Source organism: Mirounga leonina, unplaced genomic scaffold (assembly GCF_011800145.1).
Source record: "Mirounga leonina isolate KUSES-001 unplaced genomic scaffold, KU_Mleo_1.0 Mir_170, whole genome shotgun sequence".
Lineage (NCBI taxonomy): Eukaryota > Metazoa > Chordata > Mammalia > Carnivora > Phocidae > Mirounga > Mirounga leonina.
The window spans coordinates 3,455,084-3,474,000 of record NW_023270433.1 but is presented as its reverse complement, the minus strand read 5'-3'; the positions used below and the strand labels follow the sequence as shown (position 1 = coordinate 3,474,000).

Sequence of the window (18,917 nt, the reverse complement as noted above, 5' to 3'; positions counted from 1 at the left end):
AGAAATGACTTCTGCAAAACGTCCTAAAATAAGGCAATTAACCACAAGGCATTTGTCCCTATCATGGGTAAGGGGCAGTGAAGACATAAGCCCTCAGATGTCAGCAAAAAAAGATCATCAACACATTGATATTAACCTAATAGGTAGACAGATACAGGATCAAAGCCCTGATTTGCAGGACTCAGCATGCCCTGGTTGCTTAAGATAGTTTTGCAAAAGAGCTCATAAAAACCCCTAAACTTAGAAACTCCAGGGAAACCCTCTCAGGCCCCCCTCCCATTTGGGCCCCCCTCCCTCTCTGGGAGCTTTACACTCTTGCTCAATAAACTTTGCTTTGCTGCCCACCACTCTTCATCTGGTCTACCTCTTCATTCTTCGAAGCGGCAAGACCAAGAACTGCGGGCACTAAAGGCAGAGAATTCCTGCAACAGAAGGATCTTGTGTGTTGTGTTCTGTGAGCTCTCACCTGCTTGGGAAGGGCCAGACGGGCACACAGGGAGGATGGCCTGCAGAGATGGGGGCAGTTTTGGGGGCACGCACCAGCCCTCAAGGAGCACCCATGGCCGCAAGCAAAACCCCAGGTGCTGGGGGAGAGTAAGCGGCAGTCTCCATCCCAGCCTCAGAAGAACCAGCCCTGCCTTGTGAGCCTGCGGGTGGACGGGAGGGGCGCTCTGGGCACCACTGCTCAGCTCAGCACAATTCTGATGAAAACTCCAACCAGGGGTACCTGGCTGGCTCAGTCGGTTAAGTGTCTGACTCTTGATTTCGGCTCAGGTCATGATCTCAGGGTCATGAGATCGAGCCCCCAGTCAGTCTCCACAGTGGGCATGGAGCCTGCTTAAGATTCTCTCCATCTGTCCTACCCCCAACTCTCGCCTGCGTGCTCTCTCTCTCTCTCTCTCAAAAACATAAATAAATAAATGAAATTATATTAAAACTCCAGCTGGCTCCTTTCTGTAATTTGACAGAAGATTTAAAAGTGAGATGGAAATGCAACAGGCCAAGAGCAATCAAAATACTCTTAAAGAATCAGGTGGGAGGACTTGCCGGACCAGATAGCAAGATTTGATTATGGGCCTAGAGTAACGAAGATGGTGTGTTATCACCACAAGGACAGACCAATAGACAAACCCAGGCACCTGGGGACAGTTGACAGTAGGAGGCTGAAGATTGTGCAAGTCAGGGAAAAGAACTTTCCCGGAAGTTTTCAAACATGTTTTCAATAAGTGGTGCTCAGATAATCATTATCCAGAGAAAGGAAAATTAAATCAAATCCTTACATTAAAAGCACACACAAGTCATTATCAGTAGATTAAAGACCTAAGTGTGAGGCAAAAACATAAAGCTTTGGACACTATCTTCTAACATAAGACACTATCTTCATGATTTCAAAGCAGGAGATGAGTTCTTAAATTTACCTATGTTAAAAGAGTTGAAGTAGCAACATACAAACTAGAAGAAGAGATTTTTAGCATGTGTCTGAAAAAAGTACTAACACCCAAAACACAAAACAAACTCCCCAAAACCCATAAGAAAAAGACAAACAACCCAGAGCAACAAGCTATCATACACCCAAACCAAACCCAGAAAAGTGCTTTCAGGCTGGGCCTCTCCCATTGTCTGGGTACAGGGTACACCAGGTGTTTAGGGGTCATGTTTTGAGAGTCTCTGGGCATAAGGCACTGTGGTAGGTACTGACCTATAAGAAGAAGAAATCTTAGCTTCTGCCCTCAGGAGCTCACATTGTAATGAGCAAGACCAATGGGCAATGTGAGCAGAATGGCAGCAGATCTGGCCAAAGGAATACACTAAGTGCTTTATAGGGATGCAGAGCGAAGAGCAGTGCATTTCAATAGGAGGAGGAAGACACAATCAAAGAAACCTTCCAGGGGAAGGTGAACTTGTGGGCACCATGAAGGATGAGCCCAGGTTCAATACAAGGAAGAGTGGTGGGAGCCTCTCCAGAAGAGGAAACCGAGGCCCAGGGACTCATCCATAGCATCAAATCTTTGGTTGATCCCTTGCCCAGGGGAAGACCTGCTAAAGCTGCAGCCTTGGATGGAGATCTCCTGGGCCCCGGGCTCTTCAGTTCCGGATTTCCGCATGATTCTTGGGCACCGCCACGTAGCGCAGTTTCCTGAGGAAAGGAGGCCTCTGCAGCATCTGTTCATCCCACAGGTACTCTGGGGACAGCACCTTGGTGGGCTTGTGGTAGAGAAGGTACTTGTTCAGGTGGCTCTCGTCGTGCCACACAGCCTCGATCCCGTTGGCCCGGTCGACCACCATCGCCTGGTGACAGGCCGTGGTCAGCTGGAGAACCTCGACCACCGAACCCCCAAAAAAGCCTCCTGCATAATAAAAGTCACCCTCGTCTCTCGGAATGTAGGCCTGGGACTGTGGACGGCGCTCGTAGGTGAAGGCCTCGCGGGCCGCCCTGTAGAAACCGGGGTGCAGGGTGCCGAAGAGGGGGGACAGGATCTCCACACCCACGTGGTCGCTGAACTTCATGTCCACGTCCATACACACCAGGTAGTCCACCTCGAGGAGGAAGCGCTGCTGCGAGAAGTTGCTAATCATCTCCATGCGGTGCATGGACACATCCTGCCAGCGCGAATAGTTTCGGACCTCCAGGACCACCAGCTGTCTCCCTTCTGCGAGGGGCACCCTGGGCACATCGGTGGGCCGGTCAGTGAAGACATAGTAGGTGACCCTGTGTCCCACCATGAAGTGCTTCTCTGCCGTCTGCAGGAACAGCTCCAGGAAGACCACGTATCTAAGGCCAAGAACAAGCATCCCAGGAAAGGGAGGGTGGGCATTAAACAGAATCAGACAGCAGCAGAAAAACAGACTTGGGTAAAACCAGCTTCTAATACCATGCCACGCCTTGAAGACATCATGCTAAGTGAAATAAGCCAATGGTGAAAGTCAAGCACTGCCTGATTCCACTTCAAGGGGGTCTCTAGAATGGGCAAATTCAGAGAAACAGACACCAGAGGCTGGGGGGGGGGGGTGCCATGGGCAGCTAGTGTCTAACGGGCACAGAGCTTCAGTTTTGCAAGAGGAAAATGCTTGTGAAGATGGGCAGCCCCTATGGTGACACAACAATGCAAATTGGTAACACTACGGAACTCTGCATTGAAATAGTTAAGATGGTAAATATTATGTGCATTTTACTACAATGAAAAATCAAAACAGAAAAATAAAAACCATAGCCAATCTACTAGCTAAAGACAGTGTATCAACTGGATAGTAAGGGAAGGCATTCAGATTGCTTGGTATGGAGCACTTAGCCTCAACCATAAGGTATTTTCTTAATCCATGAGGTTGGCAAAAATTCAAATGATGGGTAATATCTAAAGGTTGATCTCTCCCAACTCATGACCCTCCAATGGCTTCTTCTCCTTAAGAAAAAAGAAAAAAGCAAATCAAGATCCTACAGTGGTCTACCAGACCCCACAAGATCTGCCTCTGACCTCATCTCCTCCCCTCTGTCCTCCATCTTTTTGCCTGGGCAGGCATCTCTTTGATGTTCCTGACACAGGCCAGGCATGCTCCTCTGGGCCTTTGCACTTCCTATTCTCTCAGGCTGGGATCCTTTCCCTGCAATGCTCACCCCTACAGTAGCTCCCATCCTTTGACTAATGCCCAGAACTATCCGTGCCCTATAGCTCCTCCTGCTGGCACCAGCAGAGGCTAGCTGGTGTAAAAACACAGCAAGCTGTGCACTTGACCCGTATATTTATCTGGGTGGAAATCAGAACTCAAGAAGAAGGAGCAAATAAATACACAAATAAATATGAAAAGAAACCACTGACACAGCCTTAATTCTTTTAGAGCCCAAATCACCATCGAACATATTTTATAATTGAGTTTTACTTGTTCTTCTGTCTTTCCCCACTTGAATAAAGCTCAGCAGACACAGGGCCTTTCCGTGGTTTGGGAACTGCCTTATCCCTTTGTCCACACATAGTAAGTGTTTAGTAAAGACCTTTGTAACAAACAAGTAAGGGAATACTTCCGGGTGTGGTTAAGGGTAAGGGAAGGCAGATACTCTCATTTGCCACTAACGAAAATATCCATTTTTACAATCCTTTCAGAGGGCATATGAGAAAATATATCAAAACGTTAAAGATTTATATATTTATTTATTATTTATTTGTGGGGGGAGCAAACTCCCCACTGAGCACAGAGCCCGACATGGGGCTTGATCCCACAACCCTGAGATCATGACCCGAGCCAAAATCGAGACTGACTGAGCCACCAATATATCAAAACTTTAAATGTGTACGTTCCTTTCCCAATTCCACTTCCAGGACTCTACCCCACAGACCTCCTCATATGTCTGCACAAAGACCCAAGTATAAAAGTTTACAGGCAGTGCACATCACAAAATGGTGTGGAGCATGGGAGCTGCCGACCTTCCATATATTGTGGGTGGGGGTGTAAAATGCTACAACTAACTTGCGAAAATGTCACATTGTTTTACAAAACTATATATGTATCTGACCTAGGACAGAGCAATTCCACTCCTGGATGTTTAATCAAGAAAAAATAGGAGGAGCAAGATGGCAGAGGAGTGGGAGACCTAAATTTTGTCTGGTCCCAGGAATTCAGCTAGATAGGGGTCAAACCATTCTGAACACCTATGAACTCAAAAGGAGATCGAAGGAAAGAATAGCAGCAACTCTCTGAACAGAAAAGCGACCATTTCCGTAGGACTTGCGGAGAAGTGAATCCGAGGCGATATTTGGATATTCAGGAAGATAGACCTCGGGGGGAGGGAGCCTCCATCAGCCGGCTGCTGGCTACCGGCAAGTGACAGAGCCCCAGAGCACAAAATCGGAACTTGTAGAAGTCTGCTCCGCTGAGGGACGTCACTCCAGTGGCTAAGCGGGGGGTGGAACCCTCCCTGGGACAGTGTGGTCTCAGGACCCTCGGGGTCACAGAAAGACCGGGGGTGCCGGAGTGCGGCAGAGCTCCCAGGTATCAGAGCAGGGAAGCCGGCTATAGAGATGGAGCCGAGGGGTGGGCTCTCAGCTCGGGGTTGCCATAAACCGTGATCCGTGGCATAGTCGGGCCACTGCTCCTCCAGCAGGGACCCAACAAGTGGCAGATCCGGGGAGACTCCCCTTCCTCCCCCGGGAGGAGCGGCGCCAGAGCGCAACCCAGGGATCTGCTGGGTTTGGAGACTCCACATGGGGTCGGGTGCCAGAGATAGAAACGCTTGGTCACAGGCCGGGTGAGCACGGAGTGCGGCCGGAGACCAGGGAGACGGGAGTGACGGACTGCTTTTCTCTGGGGGTGCACTGAGGAGTGGGGCCCCAAGTTCTCGGCTCCTCTGGGGCGGAGATTGGGAGGCCGCCATTGTCACTCTTGTCCTCCAAAGCTGTACGAAAAGCTTGCAGGGAACAAAAGCTCCTGAGAGCAAACCTGAGCGGATGACTTAAAACAGACTGGGCAAGGGCGGGGCAATTCCACCTCCGGCACAGACATTTGGGAACCACGGCAACAGGTCCCTCCCCCAGAAGATCAGCGAGAACAGCCAGCCAAGACCAAGTTTACCAATCAGTGACAACAGCAAAACCCCAGCATTAGGGGAATGCTGCACATAGAATTCATGGCTTTTTACCCCATGATTCTTTAGTCTTTCAAACTTAATTTTTTAAATTTTATTTTTTCTTTTTCTATTTTTTTTTGAATTTTTCTTTTTCCCTTTTTCAAGCTACATCTTATCAATTCCTTTTTTAAAAATCTTTCTTAATTTTCAATTTTAGAGTCACATTCTATCCCTTCATTGTAGTTTATTTTTTGTGTATATATAAGTTTTTCTCTCTTTAAAATTTTAGGAGACAGTTTCTTCCAATAGAACAAAATATACCCTAAATCTTTAGTATATGGCCTTGTTCTAGTTTCCTGCCTTATCACATTCTCTCCCTTTTTAAAAAAATTTTTCTTCTTTCTTTTTTCAACCAACTTTTTTTTTTTTAGATTTTTATTTATTTATTTATTTGAGAGAGAGAGAATGAGAGACAGAGAGCATGAGAGGGAGGAGGGTCAGAGGGAGAAGCAGATTCCCTGCTGAGCAGGGAGCCCGACGCGGGGCTCGATCCCGGGACTCCAGGATCATGACCTGAGCTGAAAGCAGCCGCTTAACCAACTGAGCCACCCAGGTGCCCCATTCAACCAACTTCTTATCGATTCCTTTTATAAAATCTTTTATAATTTTCATCTTTACAGTCATATTCCATCCCTTCATCGTATTTACCTTATTTTTGTACATATGTAAGTTTTACTTTCTTTAAAATTTTGGGAGGCACTTTCTTCTAACAGACCAAAATATGCCCAAAATCTAGTCTGTGGCTCTGATCTATTCACCAGCCCGATCATATTCTCTCTCTCTCTCTCTCTTTTTTTTTTTGCATTCCCTTTCTTTTCCCCCCGGTTTCAGGTCTCTTCTGATTTGTTCAGTGTATATTTTTCTGGAGTCGATGTTACCCTTTTAGCATTTTGTTCCCTCATTCATCTATTCTCCTCTGGACAAAATGACAAGATGGAAAAACTCACCTCAAAAAAAAAGAACAAGAGGCAGTACCGACTGCCAGGGACCTAATAATCAATACGGATATTAGTAAGATGTCAGAACTAGAGTTCAGAATGATGATTATAAAAAACTAGATGGGGGCGCCTGGGTGGCTCAGTAGGTTAAGCGACTGCCTTCAGCTCAGGTCATGATCCTGGAGTCCCGGGATCGAGTCCCGCATCGGGCTCCCTGCTCGGCAGGGAGTCTGCTTCTCCCTCTCCCACTCCCCGTTTGTGTTTCCTCTCTCGCTGTGTCTTTCTCTGTCAAATAAATAAATAAAATCTTAAAAAAAAAAAAAAACTAGATGGGTTTTGAAAAAAACATGGAAGATACTAGAGAATTCCTTTCTGGAGAAATAAAAGAACTAAAATCTTTTTAGTTGAAATCAAAAAGGCTACTAATGAGGTGCAATCAAAAATGGAGGCTCTAACTGCTAGGATAAATGAGGCAGAACAGAGAATTAATGATATAGAAGACCAAATTATGGAGAAAAAAGAAGCTGAGAAAAAGAGAGATAAACAACTACTGGATCACAAGGGCAGAATTCAAGAGATAAGCGATACCATAAGACGAAACAATATTAGAATAATTGGGATCCCAGAAGAAGAAGAAAGAGACAGAGGGGCAGAAGGTATATTGGAGCAAATTATAGTGGAGACTTCCCTAATTTGGGGAAGGAAACAGGCATCAAAATCCAGGAGGCACAGAGAACCCCCCTCAAAATCAATAAAAATAGGTCAACACCCCAACATCTAATAGTAAAATTTACAAGTCTCAGAGACAAAGAGAAAATCCTGAAAGCAGCTCGGGATTGTAGGTTACAAGAGGTCTGTAACCTACAATGGTAGAAACATTAGATTGGCAGCAAACCTATCTATCCACAGAGACCTGGCAGGCCAGAAAGGACTGGCATGATATATTCAGAGCACTAAAGGAGAAAAATACATAGCCAAGAATGCTATATCCAACTAGGCTGTCATTGAAAATAGAAGGAGAGATAAAAAGCTTCCAGGACAAACAAAAGCTAAAAGAATTTGCAAACACCAAACCAGCCCTACAGGAAATATTGAAAGGGGTCCTCTAAGCAAAGAGAGAGCCTGAAAGTAACATAGACTGGAAAGGAATAGAGACAATATACAGTAACAGTCACCTTACAGGCAATACACTGGCACTAAATTCATATCTTTCAATAGTTACCCTGAATGTAAATGGGCTAAATGCCCCAATCAAAAGATACAAGGTATCAGATTGGATTAAAAAACAAGACCTATCGGTATGCTGCCTGCAAGAGACTCATTTGAGACCCAAAGACACCTCAAGATTGAAAGTGAGAGGGTGGAAAACCATTTACCATGCTAATGGACAACAAAAGAAAGCTGGGTGGCAATCCTTATATCAGACAAATTAGTTTTTAAACCAAAGACCATAATAAGAGATGAGGAAGGACACTGTATTCTACTTAAAGGGTCTATCCAACAAGAAGATCTAACAATTGTAAATATCTATGCCCCTAACATGGGAGCAGCCAATTAGATAAGGCAATTAATAATAAAATCAAAGAAACACATTGACAACAACACAATAATAGTAACAACACCCTCACTGAAATGGACAGATCATCCAAGCAAAAGAATAACAAGGAAATAAAGGCTTAAAATGACACACTGGACCAGATGGACTTCACAGATATATTCAGAACATTCCATCCCAAAGCAACAGAATACACATTCTTCTCTAGTGCCCATGGAACATTCTCCAGAATAGATCACGTCCTAGGTCACAAATCAGGTCTCAACTGGTACCAAAAGATTGGGATCATTCTCTACATATTTTCGGGCCACAAGGCTTTGAAACTAGAACTCAATCACAAGAGGAAAGTCGGAAAGAACCTAAATATCTGGAGGCAAAAGAGCATCCTACTAAAGAATAAATGGGTCAACCAGGAAATTAAGTAAGAATTTAAAAAATTCATGGAAACAAATGAAAATGAAAACACAACTGTTCAAATCTTTGGGATGCAGCAAAGTTGGTCCTAAGAGGAAAGTATATAACAATACAAGCCTTTCTCAAGAAATAAGAAAGGTCTCAAATATACAACCTAACCCTACACCTAAAGGAGCTGCAGAAAGAAGAGCAAATAAAGCCTAAACCCAGCAGGGGAAGAGAAATAATAAAGATTAGAGCAGAAGTCAATGAAATAGAAACCAAAAGAACAGTAGAACAGATCAATGAAACTAGGACCTGGTTCTTTGAAAGAGTTAATAAGATTGATAAACCCCTGGCCAGACTTATCAAAAAGAAAAGAGAAATGACCCAAATAAATAAAATCATGAATGAAAGAGGAGCGATCACAACCAACACCAAAGAAATACAGACAATTATAACAACATATTATGAGCAACTATATGCCAGCAAATTAGACAATCTGGAAGAAATGGATGCATTCTTAGAGAAGTATAAACTACCAAAACTTAACCAGGAAGAAATAGAAAACCTGAACAGACCCATAACCAGTAAGGAAATTGAAGCAGTCATCAAAAATCTCCCAACAAACAAGAGCCCAGGGCCAGATGGCTTTTGCACAGCAAAGGAAACAGTCAACAAAACCAAAAGACAACTGACAGAATGGGAGAAGATATTTGCAAATGACATATCAAGTAAAGGGCTAGTATCCCAAATCTATAAAACATTTATCAAACTCAACACCCAAAGAACAAATAATCCAATCAAGAAATGGGCAGAGGGCGCCTGGGTGGCTCAGTTGGTTAAGCGACTGCCTTCAGCTCAGGTCATGATCCTGGAGTCCCAGGATCGAGTCCCGCATCGGGCTCCCTGCTTGGCGGGGAGTCTGCTTCTCCCTCTGACCCTCCTCCCTCTCATGCTCTCTGTCTCTCATTCTCTGTCTCTCAAATAAATGAATAAAATCTTTAAAAAAAAAAAAAGAAATGGGCAGAAGACATGAACAGACATTTCTGCAAAGAAGACATCCAAATGGCCAACAGACACATGAAAAAGTGTTCAACATCACTCGGCATCAGGGAAATACAAATCAAAACCTCAATGAGATACCACCTCACACAAGTCAGAATGGCTAAAATCAACAAGTCAGGAAACAACAAATGTTGGTGAGGATGCAGAGAAAGGGGAACCCTCCTACACTGTTGGTGGGAATGCAAGCTGGTGCAGCCACTCTGGAAAACAGTATGGAGGTTCCTCCAGAAGTTGATAACAGAGCTACCCTACAACCCAGCGATTGCACTACTGGGTATTTACCCCAAAGGTACAAACGTAGTGATCCGAAGGGGTACATGCACCCCAATGTTTATAGCAGCAATGTCCACAATAGCCAAACTATGGAAAGAGCCAAGATGTCCATCAACAGATGAATGGCTAAAGAAGATGTGGTGTATATATATACAATGGAATATTATGCAGCCATAAAAAAATGAAATCTTGCCATTTGCAATGACACAGATGGAACTAGAGGGTATTATGCTAAGCAAAATAAATCAATCAGAGAAAGCCAAGTATCATATGATCTCACTGATATCAGGAATTTGAGAAACAAGACAGAAGATCATAGGGAAAGGGAGGAAAAAAGGAAACAAGATGAAATCAGAGAGGGAGACAAACCATAAGAGACTCTTAATCTCAGGAAACAAACTGAGCGTTGCTGGAGTGGTGGGGGTGGGAGGGATGGCGTGGCTGGCTGATGGACACTGGGGAGGGTATGTGCTATGGTGAGCACTGTGAATTGTGTAAGACTGATGAATCACAGACCTGTACTTCTGAAACAAATAATACATTATACGTTAAAAAAAAAAAAAGAAGAAGAAGAAGAAGAAGAAGAAGAAGATAGTAGGAAGGGAAAAATGGAGGGGGGGAATCGGAGGAGGAGATGAACCATAAAAGACTATGGACTCTGAGAAGCAGACTGAGGGTTTTAGAGGGGAGGGGGTGGGGGGATGGGTTAGCCCAGTGATGGGTATTAAGCAGGGCACGTATTGCATGGAGCACTGGGTGTTGTACGCAAGCAATGAATCATGGAACGCTACATCAAAAACTAATGATGTGATATATGCTGACTAACATAACATAACGAAATAAAATAAAAAAAAAAGAAAAAACATACTGTACTTACACAAAAGGTTTGTTCAACAGAATTCATATTTACTCATAATATCCAAAACCTGGAAACAGGGGTCTGTTGAAAGGAAACTGGATTAACCAACTAGAGTATGCCCATATGATGGAATGCTAAGCAACAAAAAGAGCTACTCATTCATGCAGAATCACGGATAAATCTCCAATGATGATTCTTAGTGAGAAAAGACAAGACCAAACAGTATGTAATTTACAATTCCAGTAGGCAAAAATAATCTTAGAGTGGAAAAAAATCAGAACAGTGATGCAGGAGCTGAAGGAGGGAGAGGCTTGGCTGGAAAGGGGCACGGTAGAACTTTATGGGGTAGTGGGAATGTCCTATGAGTAGAAAAGGATTCTGCTTACACAACTATATGCATTTGCCAAAACTCAGCAAATGTTCGTATGCACATTTTACCTAGGAAGAAGAAAAAGCATAAACACATCTTGAACTCTAGTTGATGATCGTGTGCTGATGTCCCAGATTTACTTTCGTATATATCAAAAGCAATAGGAACTGATAGATGGACAGAAGGATGACCAGATGGGTAGATTAGTGATCATGCCAGTTTAATAAAATGTTAATCGTGAAGCTTATGGACTTCCCATGAAGCTCATGGGAAACCCTGAAAAAAAATAGTGTATGCATTATGGGAATCCCAAAAGGACAAAAAGGGAAAGGGACAGAAAATATATTTAAAGCAATAATGGTTGAAAACTTCCCAAATGAGAGCCATGGACATCCAGATTCATAAGGCTCAAAGGACCCCAAATAATTTGAACCTGAAAAGGGCTACAGAGAGATTATAATTATATAATTATATAATCTCTCTGTATTATATGAAATTATAATTAAATTGCCAAAAGTCAAAGACAAGGAGGGTGCCTAGCTGGCTCAGTTGGAAGAGCATGGGACTCTTGATCTTGGGGTCATGAGTTTGAGCCCCACGTGGGGTATAGAGATGATTAAAAAAATAATAAACTTAAAAAAAGTCAAAGACAAGGAGAAAAAGTTCAAAGTAGCAAGAAAAGTAAGTCATCACATATAAGGTAATCCCTCTCATAAGACTATGGGAATATTTCTCAACAAAACTTTGTAGGCTAGGAGAGAGTGAGATAATATATTCAAAATATTGGGGCACTGGGATGGCTCAGTCGGTTGGGTGTCTGACTCTTGATTTCAATGCATGTCATGATCTCAGGGTTGTGGGATCAAGCCCCTCATCCAACCTGCTTATTTTTCTCTCTCTCCCTCCTCCCCTCCCTTCCCACTCATGTGCATGCTCTCTCTCTCTGAAAAATATAAACAAAAATTAAAATATTGAAAGAATACTACCCCAGAAAAGCTGATTTTCAGAAATGGAGAGATAAAACCGTTCCTAAACAAAAGCTGAGGGGGTTCATCAGCATCAGACATGCCTTACAAGAAAAGCTACAGGGCATCCAACTCTTCCAGCAGAAACAAAAGGGTTCCAATTAATATTATAAGAACATACTAATACATTTATACAGTTCACTGGTAATGGTAAACATAGAGTCAAAGTCAGATTCTCTAATGTTGTAATGGCAGTGCATAAGTCACTTACCACTCTAGTTCAACAGTTACATATAAAAACTAACCAGAACTACAATAATTTGTTCACGTAAAGACAATATTTAAAAATACGTAAATTGTAGCATCAGTCACCTAATGTGAGGGATAGAGGATGAAAAGTATAGTTTATGTAAGCTACTGAAGTCAGGTTGTTATCAGCTTCACATAGGGGGTTACTAATAGAAGATAGTTTGTAGAAGCCGTAGTAACCACAGAGGGAAAGCCTGAAATAGACACAAAAAAGATCATGATAAAGGCGTCAAAGCTAAAGATGAGAAGTGAGCAACAAAGGTCCACAGGTAGAAAACAGTGAGCATAATGGCATAGTAAGTCCTTACCTCTCAATAATTACCTTAGACGTTTTTAAATGTAAAAGGATTCTCCAGTCGAGAGACACTGAATGGTTAAATGGATAAATATTTTTTCAAAGATCCAACAATATTCTGCCTGGGAGAGACTCACTCTAGCTTTAGAGACACAGGAAGAGCAAAGAAAGAGAAAAGGATATTTCAAGCAAACAGTGGCCAAAAAACGGGGGGTAACTATAGTTATATCAGACAAAGCAGGCTTTAAGCAAAAATGATCAAAAGAGACAAAGAAGGTTATTATATAATGATAAAGGGCTCAATCCATTAAGAAGAAATAACAATTGTAAATATTTATGCACCCAATGTCGGAGCACCTAACTCATAAAGCAAATACTAACAAAACAAAAAGGAGGAATAAGCAACAATACAATATTGATTGGGGACTTTAATAACCCACTCTCGAAAATGGACAGATCATCCAGACAGAGAATCGGTAAGGAAACAGCGTGTTTGAACAACACTACAGACCAAACGGACCTAACACATATACGTAGAGCGTTCCATCCAACAGCAGCAGAGCACACGTTCTTCTCAAAGGCACATGGAACATTTTCTAGGGTAGATCGTGTGTTAGGCCACAAGACAAATCTTAGCAAACTCAAGAAGTTGAAATTATACCAAAGAAAATACTCAAATGGCCAACAGGTCCATGAAAAGGTGCTCAACATCACTCGTCATCAGAGAAATGCACATCAAACCCACGATGAGATGTCACCTCACACGTGTTAAGAGGCTAGTGTCAGAAAGACAAGCGGTAACAAGTGCTGGTGAGCATGTGGAAAAAAGGGACCATTTGTGCACCTTTGGGAGGGAAGGCAAACTGGTGCAGCCGCTGTGGAAGACAGTAGGGAGACCCCTCCAAAGGTAAAAACAGAACTGCCCTGGGGCGCCTGGGTGACTCCGCTGGTCAAGCATCTGACTTTTGGTTTGGGCTCAGGTCATGCTCTCATGGTGGGGAGACTGAGCCCCCACACTGGGCTCTGTGCTCAGCAGGGACCCTACTTGGGATTCTCTCTCCCTCTGCCCCTCCCCTGCTCACATTCTCTCTTTCTCTCAATTAAATAAATAAAATCTTAAAAAAAAAAAATAGAACTATCCTATGATCCAGCAACCCCACTTCTGGAGGCACAGAAAGTGATAGATGATGGAGACAGGGACAGAAAACTAAATCAGTATCTTTTTTTTTTTTTTTAAGATTTTTTATTTATTTGAGAGAGAGGGAATGAGAGACAGAGAACATGAGAGCGGGGAGGGTCAGAGTGAGAAGCAGACTCCCCACCGAGCAGGGAGCCCGATGTGGGACTCGATCCCGGGACTCCAGGATCATGACCTGAGCCGAAGGCAGTCGCTTAACCAACTGAGCCCCCCAGGCGCCCCAAACTGAATCAGTATCTTGAAGAGATACCTGCACTCCCACGTTCACCGCAGCATCACTTACAGGAGCCGAGACACAAAACCACCTAAGTGTCCATCAACAGATGACGAGATAAACAAAGCATGAGGTATATATTTCTCGGCCATAAAAGAGAAAGGAACCCTGCCATTGCAGCAACATGCTTGAAACCTGAGGCCATTATGCTACGTGAGACAGTCAGACAGAGACAGGTGAACGCAGTACAATCTCACTTACATGTGGACTCTAAGAAAACCTGAATCCATAGCAGCAGAGAACAGGTAAGTGGTTAACCAGAGGCAAGACGTGCAGGACTGGGGAAATGGGTGAGGGGGTCAGACGTACAAACTTCCAGATGGAAGATAAATAAGCTCTGGGAATGAGACACGCAGCATGGTGACGTTAGTTAACGTACCGTGTGTACAACCATCACATCATTACGTTGTACACGGTACGCTTGTACGATGTCATGTGTCCATTATGCCAATAACTGGGGCGAATGAGGGGAAAAAAGAAAGAACAACGTCAGCGGCAGGATGTAGGTGGTGGGCATACACACGGTCACTGTACAATTCTGGCGACTTGGCTGCACAGTTGAAAACTTTCGTGATAAAACGTTACTTGTAAGGGTGCTGCGTAGGCAGCTCTACAAACAGCCCAAGCAGGGAATGAAGCCTCTGGAATAAGAGCGGGCAGCCGTTCAAGAGAACGAGGAAGGTCCACAGGCGTCAGTGTGCAAAGGTGTCCAAGACTCCGTGCGTGAAGATGCAGATTTGGTACATAAAATACAAGCCAGTTGTCAAACCAAACAAGCCAACCCCGAGGCCATCAGTGCAACCTGGAGATTTCAGATCCAGCTCTGCCACATGCTGAACCCGCCATGGCTACTAGGAAAGGAAGCCTCAGGCGGCGTCTCTGGGAACAGGTCAGGGCAACGGAGCACCTGCCTCAGGGCTGCGGTGGGGTCCGGCTGCTGGCCCGGCGGCTGGCCCCCGTCAGTGGTCAGTGGAGGCTGCATGGCTCTCAAAGGTCCGTACACTGACGTCTGGAGCAGGTGACTCTCGGCTGTGGGGCTGCTATTTTGAGCAGGGGTGTGCCTAGTGGCCCCCTGCAAATCCCACCAAGTTCACCTGCACACCAAGCTACCCATGCCTCCCCACCACCCCGAGAGCACCTCATCCTGGAAAAGAGCGACACCTAGTGACAAGTGCCCCCCTCCCGGCACTGCGGGTGGGCTTCCTGGTTTCCCCTGGGCCAGTGCCCCTCTTCAGCATCGCTGCCCAGACCTTACTTACTTTTTGATGGCAAACACGGTCAGCCCGATGGTGGCATTTTGGAATTGCGCGTCCAGAATGGTAGAGTCAAAGACTCCGTCCCAGATGATGGGAGCAAACCAGGGGGTCATGACCAGCACGTCGGCCCTCCTGGGGAAAACGAGGCACACCGTGTTAGAGCGGGGCGTGGACACGTGGGCCACGGAAGGGAAGCATTTGTCCAAAGGCTCACAGTCTGGGAGCAGCAGAGCGAGAAGCAGACAGGATGCCAGACTCCCCATCCGGTGCTCTTTGCTCCATCAGCTCAGCACCTGAGCCCTGACACTCCCATTCCCTCGCTGCCCTCGCTTCGAGTGTCTCCTCCCCACCAGCCGGGCGCTGGGCCCACGGACACTCCTTCTAGGAGGCCACCAGCGCTGTTTCCCGGGAGGAGCTCTAGCTCAGTGAGGCAAGAACTAAGCCCCTTTCCAGCAAGCGGGATATTTTACATTTGGGGGGATATTTTACATTTGGGGGGACTAAGTGCTTTAAATCCAGTGTGTTTCCCACTGACAGCACATCTCACTCCAGAGTGGTCACATGTCGAGTGCTCGTGGCCTCCCGTGGCTGGTGGCTCTAGAACTTCAAGGAGATGCGCGTTCTGGTTTCAGAAACGACAGCATTTCCAGCTCTCCTGGCAGGGAGGTATGGCCTGGGCTGGATCCCGACCTGTCCCGCCCCAGTTGCGGGGCCTCAGGCAAGTACCTCCACTTCTCTGAGCCTCAGTTTCCCTGCTTGTACAACGAGGGCTGATCAGAGAGGCCTCTGGGTGACCTTGCTGTCTGAGGCCACAGATACGGGCTGCCACTGGGTCTTGGGCAGAACAAGCAGGAGGCGGGGGCGCTGGCTCCGGAGGCCTGACTGTGGGCACCGGCTCAGAACCGTGGTCCCTGTGACATCAGCAGCCGCAGAAAGACCTCGGGGCCAAGCCAGCCCAGACCGCTGTCGTCCGTCCCCATGAAGAGATAAGAGAGGCTTCTGTGCCTTCTATGGACATCCGTGGCCCCCGGGACCAAGAGTCAGAGGCGCCCTCCGTGGCGCCAGACCCATTAAAAATGAGCCCGGTCACGGCAAGATGGTGAAAGAAGGAAGAGAAAAGGCACAGAAAGGTTGCAGCCCTGGACAGGAGCGAGAGAAAGGAAAACCTGAGGCCTCGGGGACAGGGAGCCACCACGGGCCGAGGCAGGGACTTGCGCACTCACGTGGGCTTGAGGACCTGGGCCTTGGCGTAAACCATCCTGCAGAGGAGATGTGCGTCAGGGAGAAGTGAGTGGAGACTTCTCAGAGCCCCTTAGTCTGTGCCCACAGCTGCAAGGTGCCGTCCTCCCCATCAGGTTGGCCGGCTCTGCCAGGAGCCCGCACCCAGCCTCAGGGCGCCCGCCGCCCCCCTCCTGCCCACCTCCCTCCCTCCCTCCCCCCTTCCTGCCTGTCCGCCTGCCCACTTCCCTTCCTTCCTGCCTGCCTCCCTCCCTCTCTCCTCCCTTCCTTCCTTCCTGCCTGCCTCCCTCCTTCCTCCCCTCCTTCCTACCTCCCTCCCTTCCTCCATGCTTCCTTCCTGCCTGCCTGCCTGTCCGCCTGCCCACCTCACTTCCTTCCTGCTTACCTCCCTCCCTCCCCCCTTCCTTCCTACCTCCCTCCCTTCCTCCCTGCTTCCTTTCTGCCTGCCTATCTCCCTCCCTCCCTCTACCCTTCCTGCCTGTCTGCCTGCCCATCTCACTTCCTTCATGCCTACCTCCCTCCTTTCCTCCCTGCTTCCTTCCTGCCTGCCCACCTTACTTACTTCCTGCCTGCCTCCCTCCCATCCTCCTCCCTTCCTTCTCACCTGCCTTTCTCCCTCACTACCCCCTTCCTTCCTGCCTGCCTCCTTCCCTCCCCCCGTTCCTTCCTTTGCGCCTGCCTCCCCTCCCTCCCCCCTTCCTTCCTCCATCCATCATTGTTCACTAACAGACATCCATGGAGCATGCCCACCCAGCCCTGAGGATGCTGCAAGCTTCCCAATGATAAACTGATGAGGCAGTTCCAAGCAAAGGAAAGGGGGTCACCCCTCATGGTCTGTGACAACTGCTGAGGATCTAGACACCCCACATCTCCTTCTTCTCTCCCTGTTCGCTCTAAGTCCTCACGTGGGTCTACCTCATTGTGACTAAGGTCCCGTCCCGTGTCCTGCTGTTATTTGGGGGGGTGGGAGGATGAGGGTTGGCCCACAACTACCCCATCCAGCCCCTACTCTGTGCCAGGATGTACCTCGCCGCCCACCCCCACCCCGCCTACCGGCAGCCTCCTTTGTCCCCCATGCCCTCCCTGGCCACATGGTCCAGTTTTCCACTGAGCTGAGGGCTGAGGAGGTGGGACTGAGTCCACCACAGGTACCACACCTGAGCTGAGGCAGCCACAAAGCCTGAGGTCAAGTGGAAAGCCCCTGTGACCCCCACCATCAAACGTCTCCCCCTGTTCTTCTTTGACCCTCATTACTCTCCTCTCCCCGGACCCCTTGTTCTTCCCTCCCTGTGAACCAGCCTTGGGAGGGGCGGAGGGATGCGGAAGCGGAGGGGAGAGGCACATGTTCACTTGCTTGGAAAGAGGCACAGAAACAGCCCAAAGAGGCGTCCCCCATACCTGGGTACCTCAGGTACTCTGCAGGTGCCCAGGTGGCAGTTGCTTCCACTGAGGGAGAGAAACAGAGTGCTCAGAGCCCGGGGCCGGGTCCTGGGAGAAACGTTGCCCTGCCACACAGGCAGGACTCCTCCAGGGCCACCCACACACAGCCCCTGCGGAGGAAAGCTCCTCATGTGATTCAAAGCTTGGGCCGTGTGGCCAGGCGAGTAGAGCAGGGGTCCGACACAGGACAGAGAAACCTGGACACACTGGCCATGTCTGGGAGCTTGGGGCACAGCTCCGCCTAAGGGGCATTTCACACCGGCGGGTGACAATATCCTGGGGAGAGCCCCTCTCTGCAGGGAGGAGGTGTGGAGACCAGAGGGCAGGAGCCAGGGCCACCCAGGTGGGCCCTGGGATCCCAAGGGAGCTCTGGCAACACCCCCCGCCAGGGCCCTCCCATCCGGGGGAGCCCAGCTCCCCGCCCCTTACCTGAACTGCTTTGTCTCAAGCATCTGCTGTGGGACCACGCAGCGGTCATCCTGGCTGCAGAGAGGAAAGGTTCCATCTGAGTCACTTCATGAAAAGTAGCGACTGCTAACAAAGTGCCGGGTCCTCAAGAGGGAGCGCCCCAGGCAAAGGTGAGTCCCCCATCCCTGCTGACCCCAACCAGTCCTGGGGAAGGGAGGAGCGGAGGTAGGCTCCCGGAGGAAGCTTGGTGGGGCCGTCCTCCATCTTGCAGGCCAGGAAGGCCAGTCTTGGCGAGTGGAGAGCCAGGAGTGAAAGCCATGACCTCAGTGGCAGGCTGTCCCTTTGGCCCTGCGGGGCGGGGCCGGGGGCGGGGGGAACGTCACTGCTGCTGGAGGGAATTAGTCATGCCAGCATGGCCCCACGAGCCACCTGTCCGTCCAACCAGCTGGACAGAGGGAGG

At 47.5% G+C, this 18,917-nt stretch overlaps 1 protein-coding gene across 1 annotated transcript; it reads right to left on the bottom strand.

Moving 5' to 3' along the window:
- Window positions 1–870: 870 nt before the first annotated feature.
- On the bottom strand, window positions 871–18,425 carry LOC118017553 (histo-blood group ABO system transferase 1-like). Its single transcript, XM_035015522.1, has 4 exons — window positions 18,008–18,425; window positions 16,594–16,629; window positions 15,374–15,502; window positions 871–2,773 (listed from the first exon to the last, which is right to left on the bottom strand). The coding sequence occupies exons 1-4, from the start codon at window positions 18,178–18,180 to the stop codon at window positions 2,086–2,088; spliced, it is 1,026 nt and encodes a 341-aa protein (XP_034871413.1). The 5' UTR covers window positions 18,181–18,425; the 3' UTR covers window positions 871–2,085.
- Window positions 18,426–18,917: the final 492 nt, after the last annotated feature.

What these genes read in the sequence shown, in the direction of transcription:
- LOC118017553 (XM_035015522.1), bottom strand. Translation starts at nt 18,180, where the DNA reads ATGAGGAGCTTTCCTCCGCAGGGGCTGTGTGTGGGTGGCCCTGGAGGA. An exon ending in AGAGTACCTGAGGTACCCAG is followed by an intron (nt 16,630 to 18,007) that starts GTATGGGGGACG and finishes TCTCCTCTGCAG; the next exon opens with GATGGTTTACGCCAAGGCCC. An exon ending in GCCCAGGTCCTCAAGCCCAC is followed by an intron (nt 15,503 to 16,593) that starts GTGAGTGCGCAA and finishes CGTTTTCCCCAG; the next exon opens with GAGGGCCGACGTGCTGGTCA.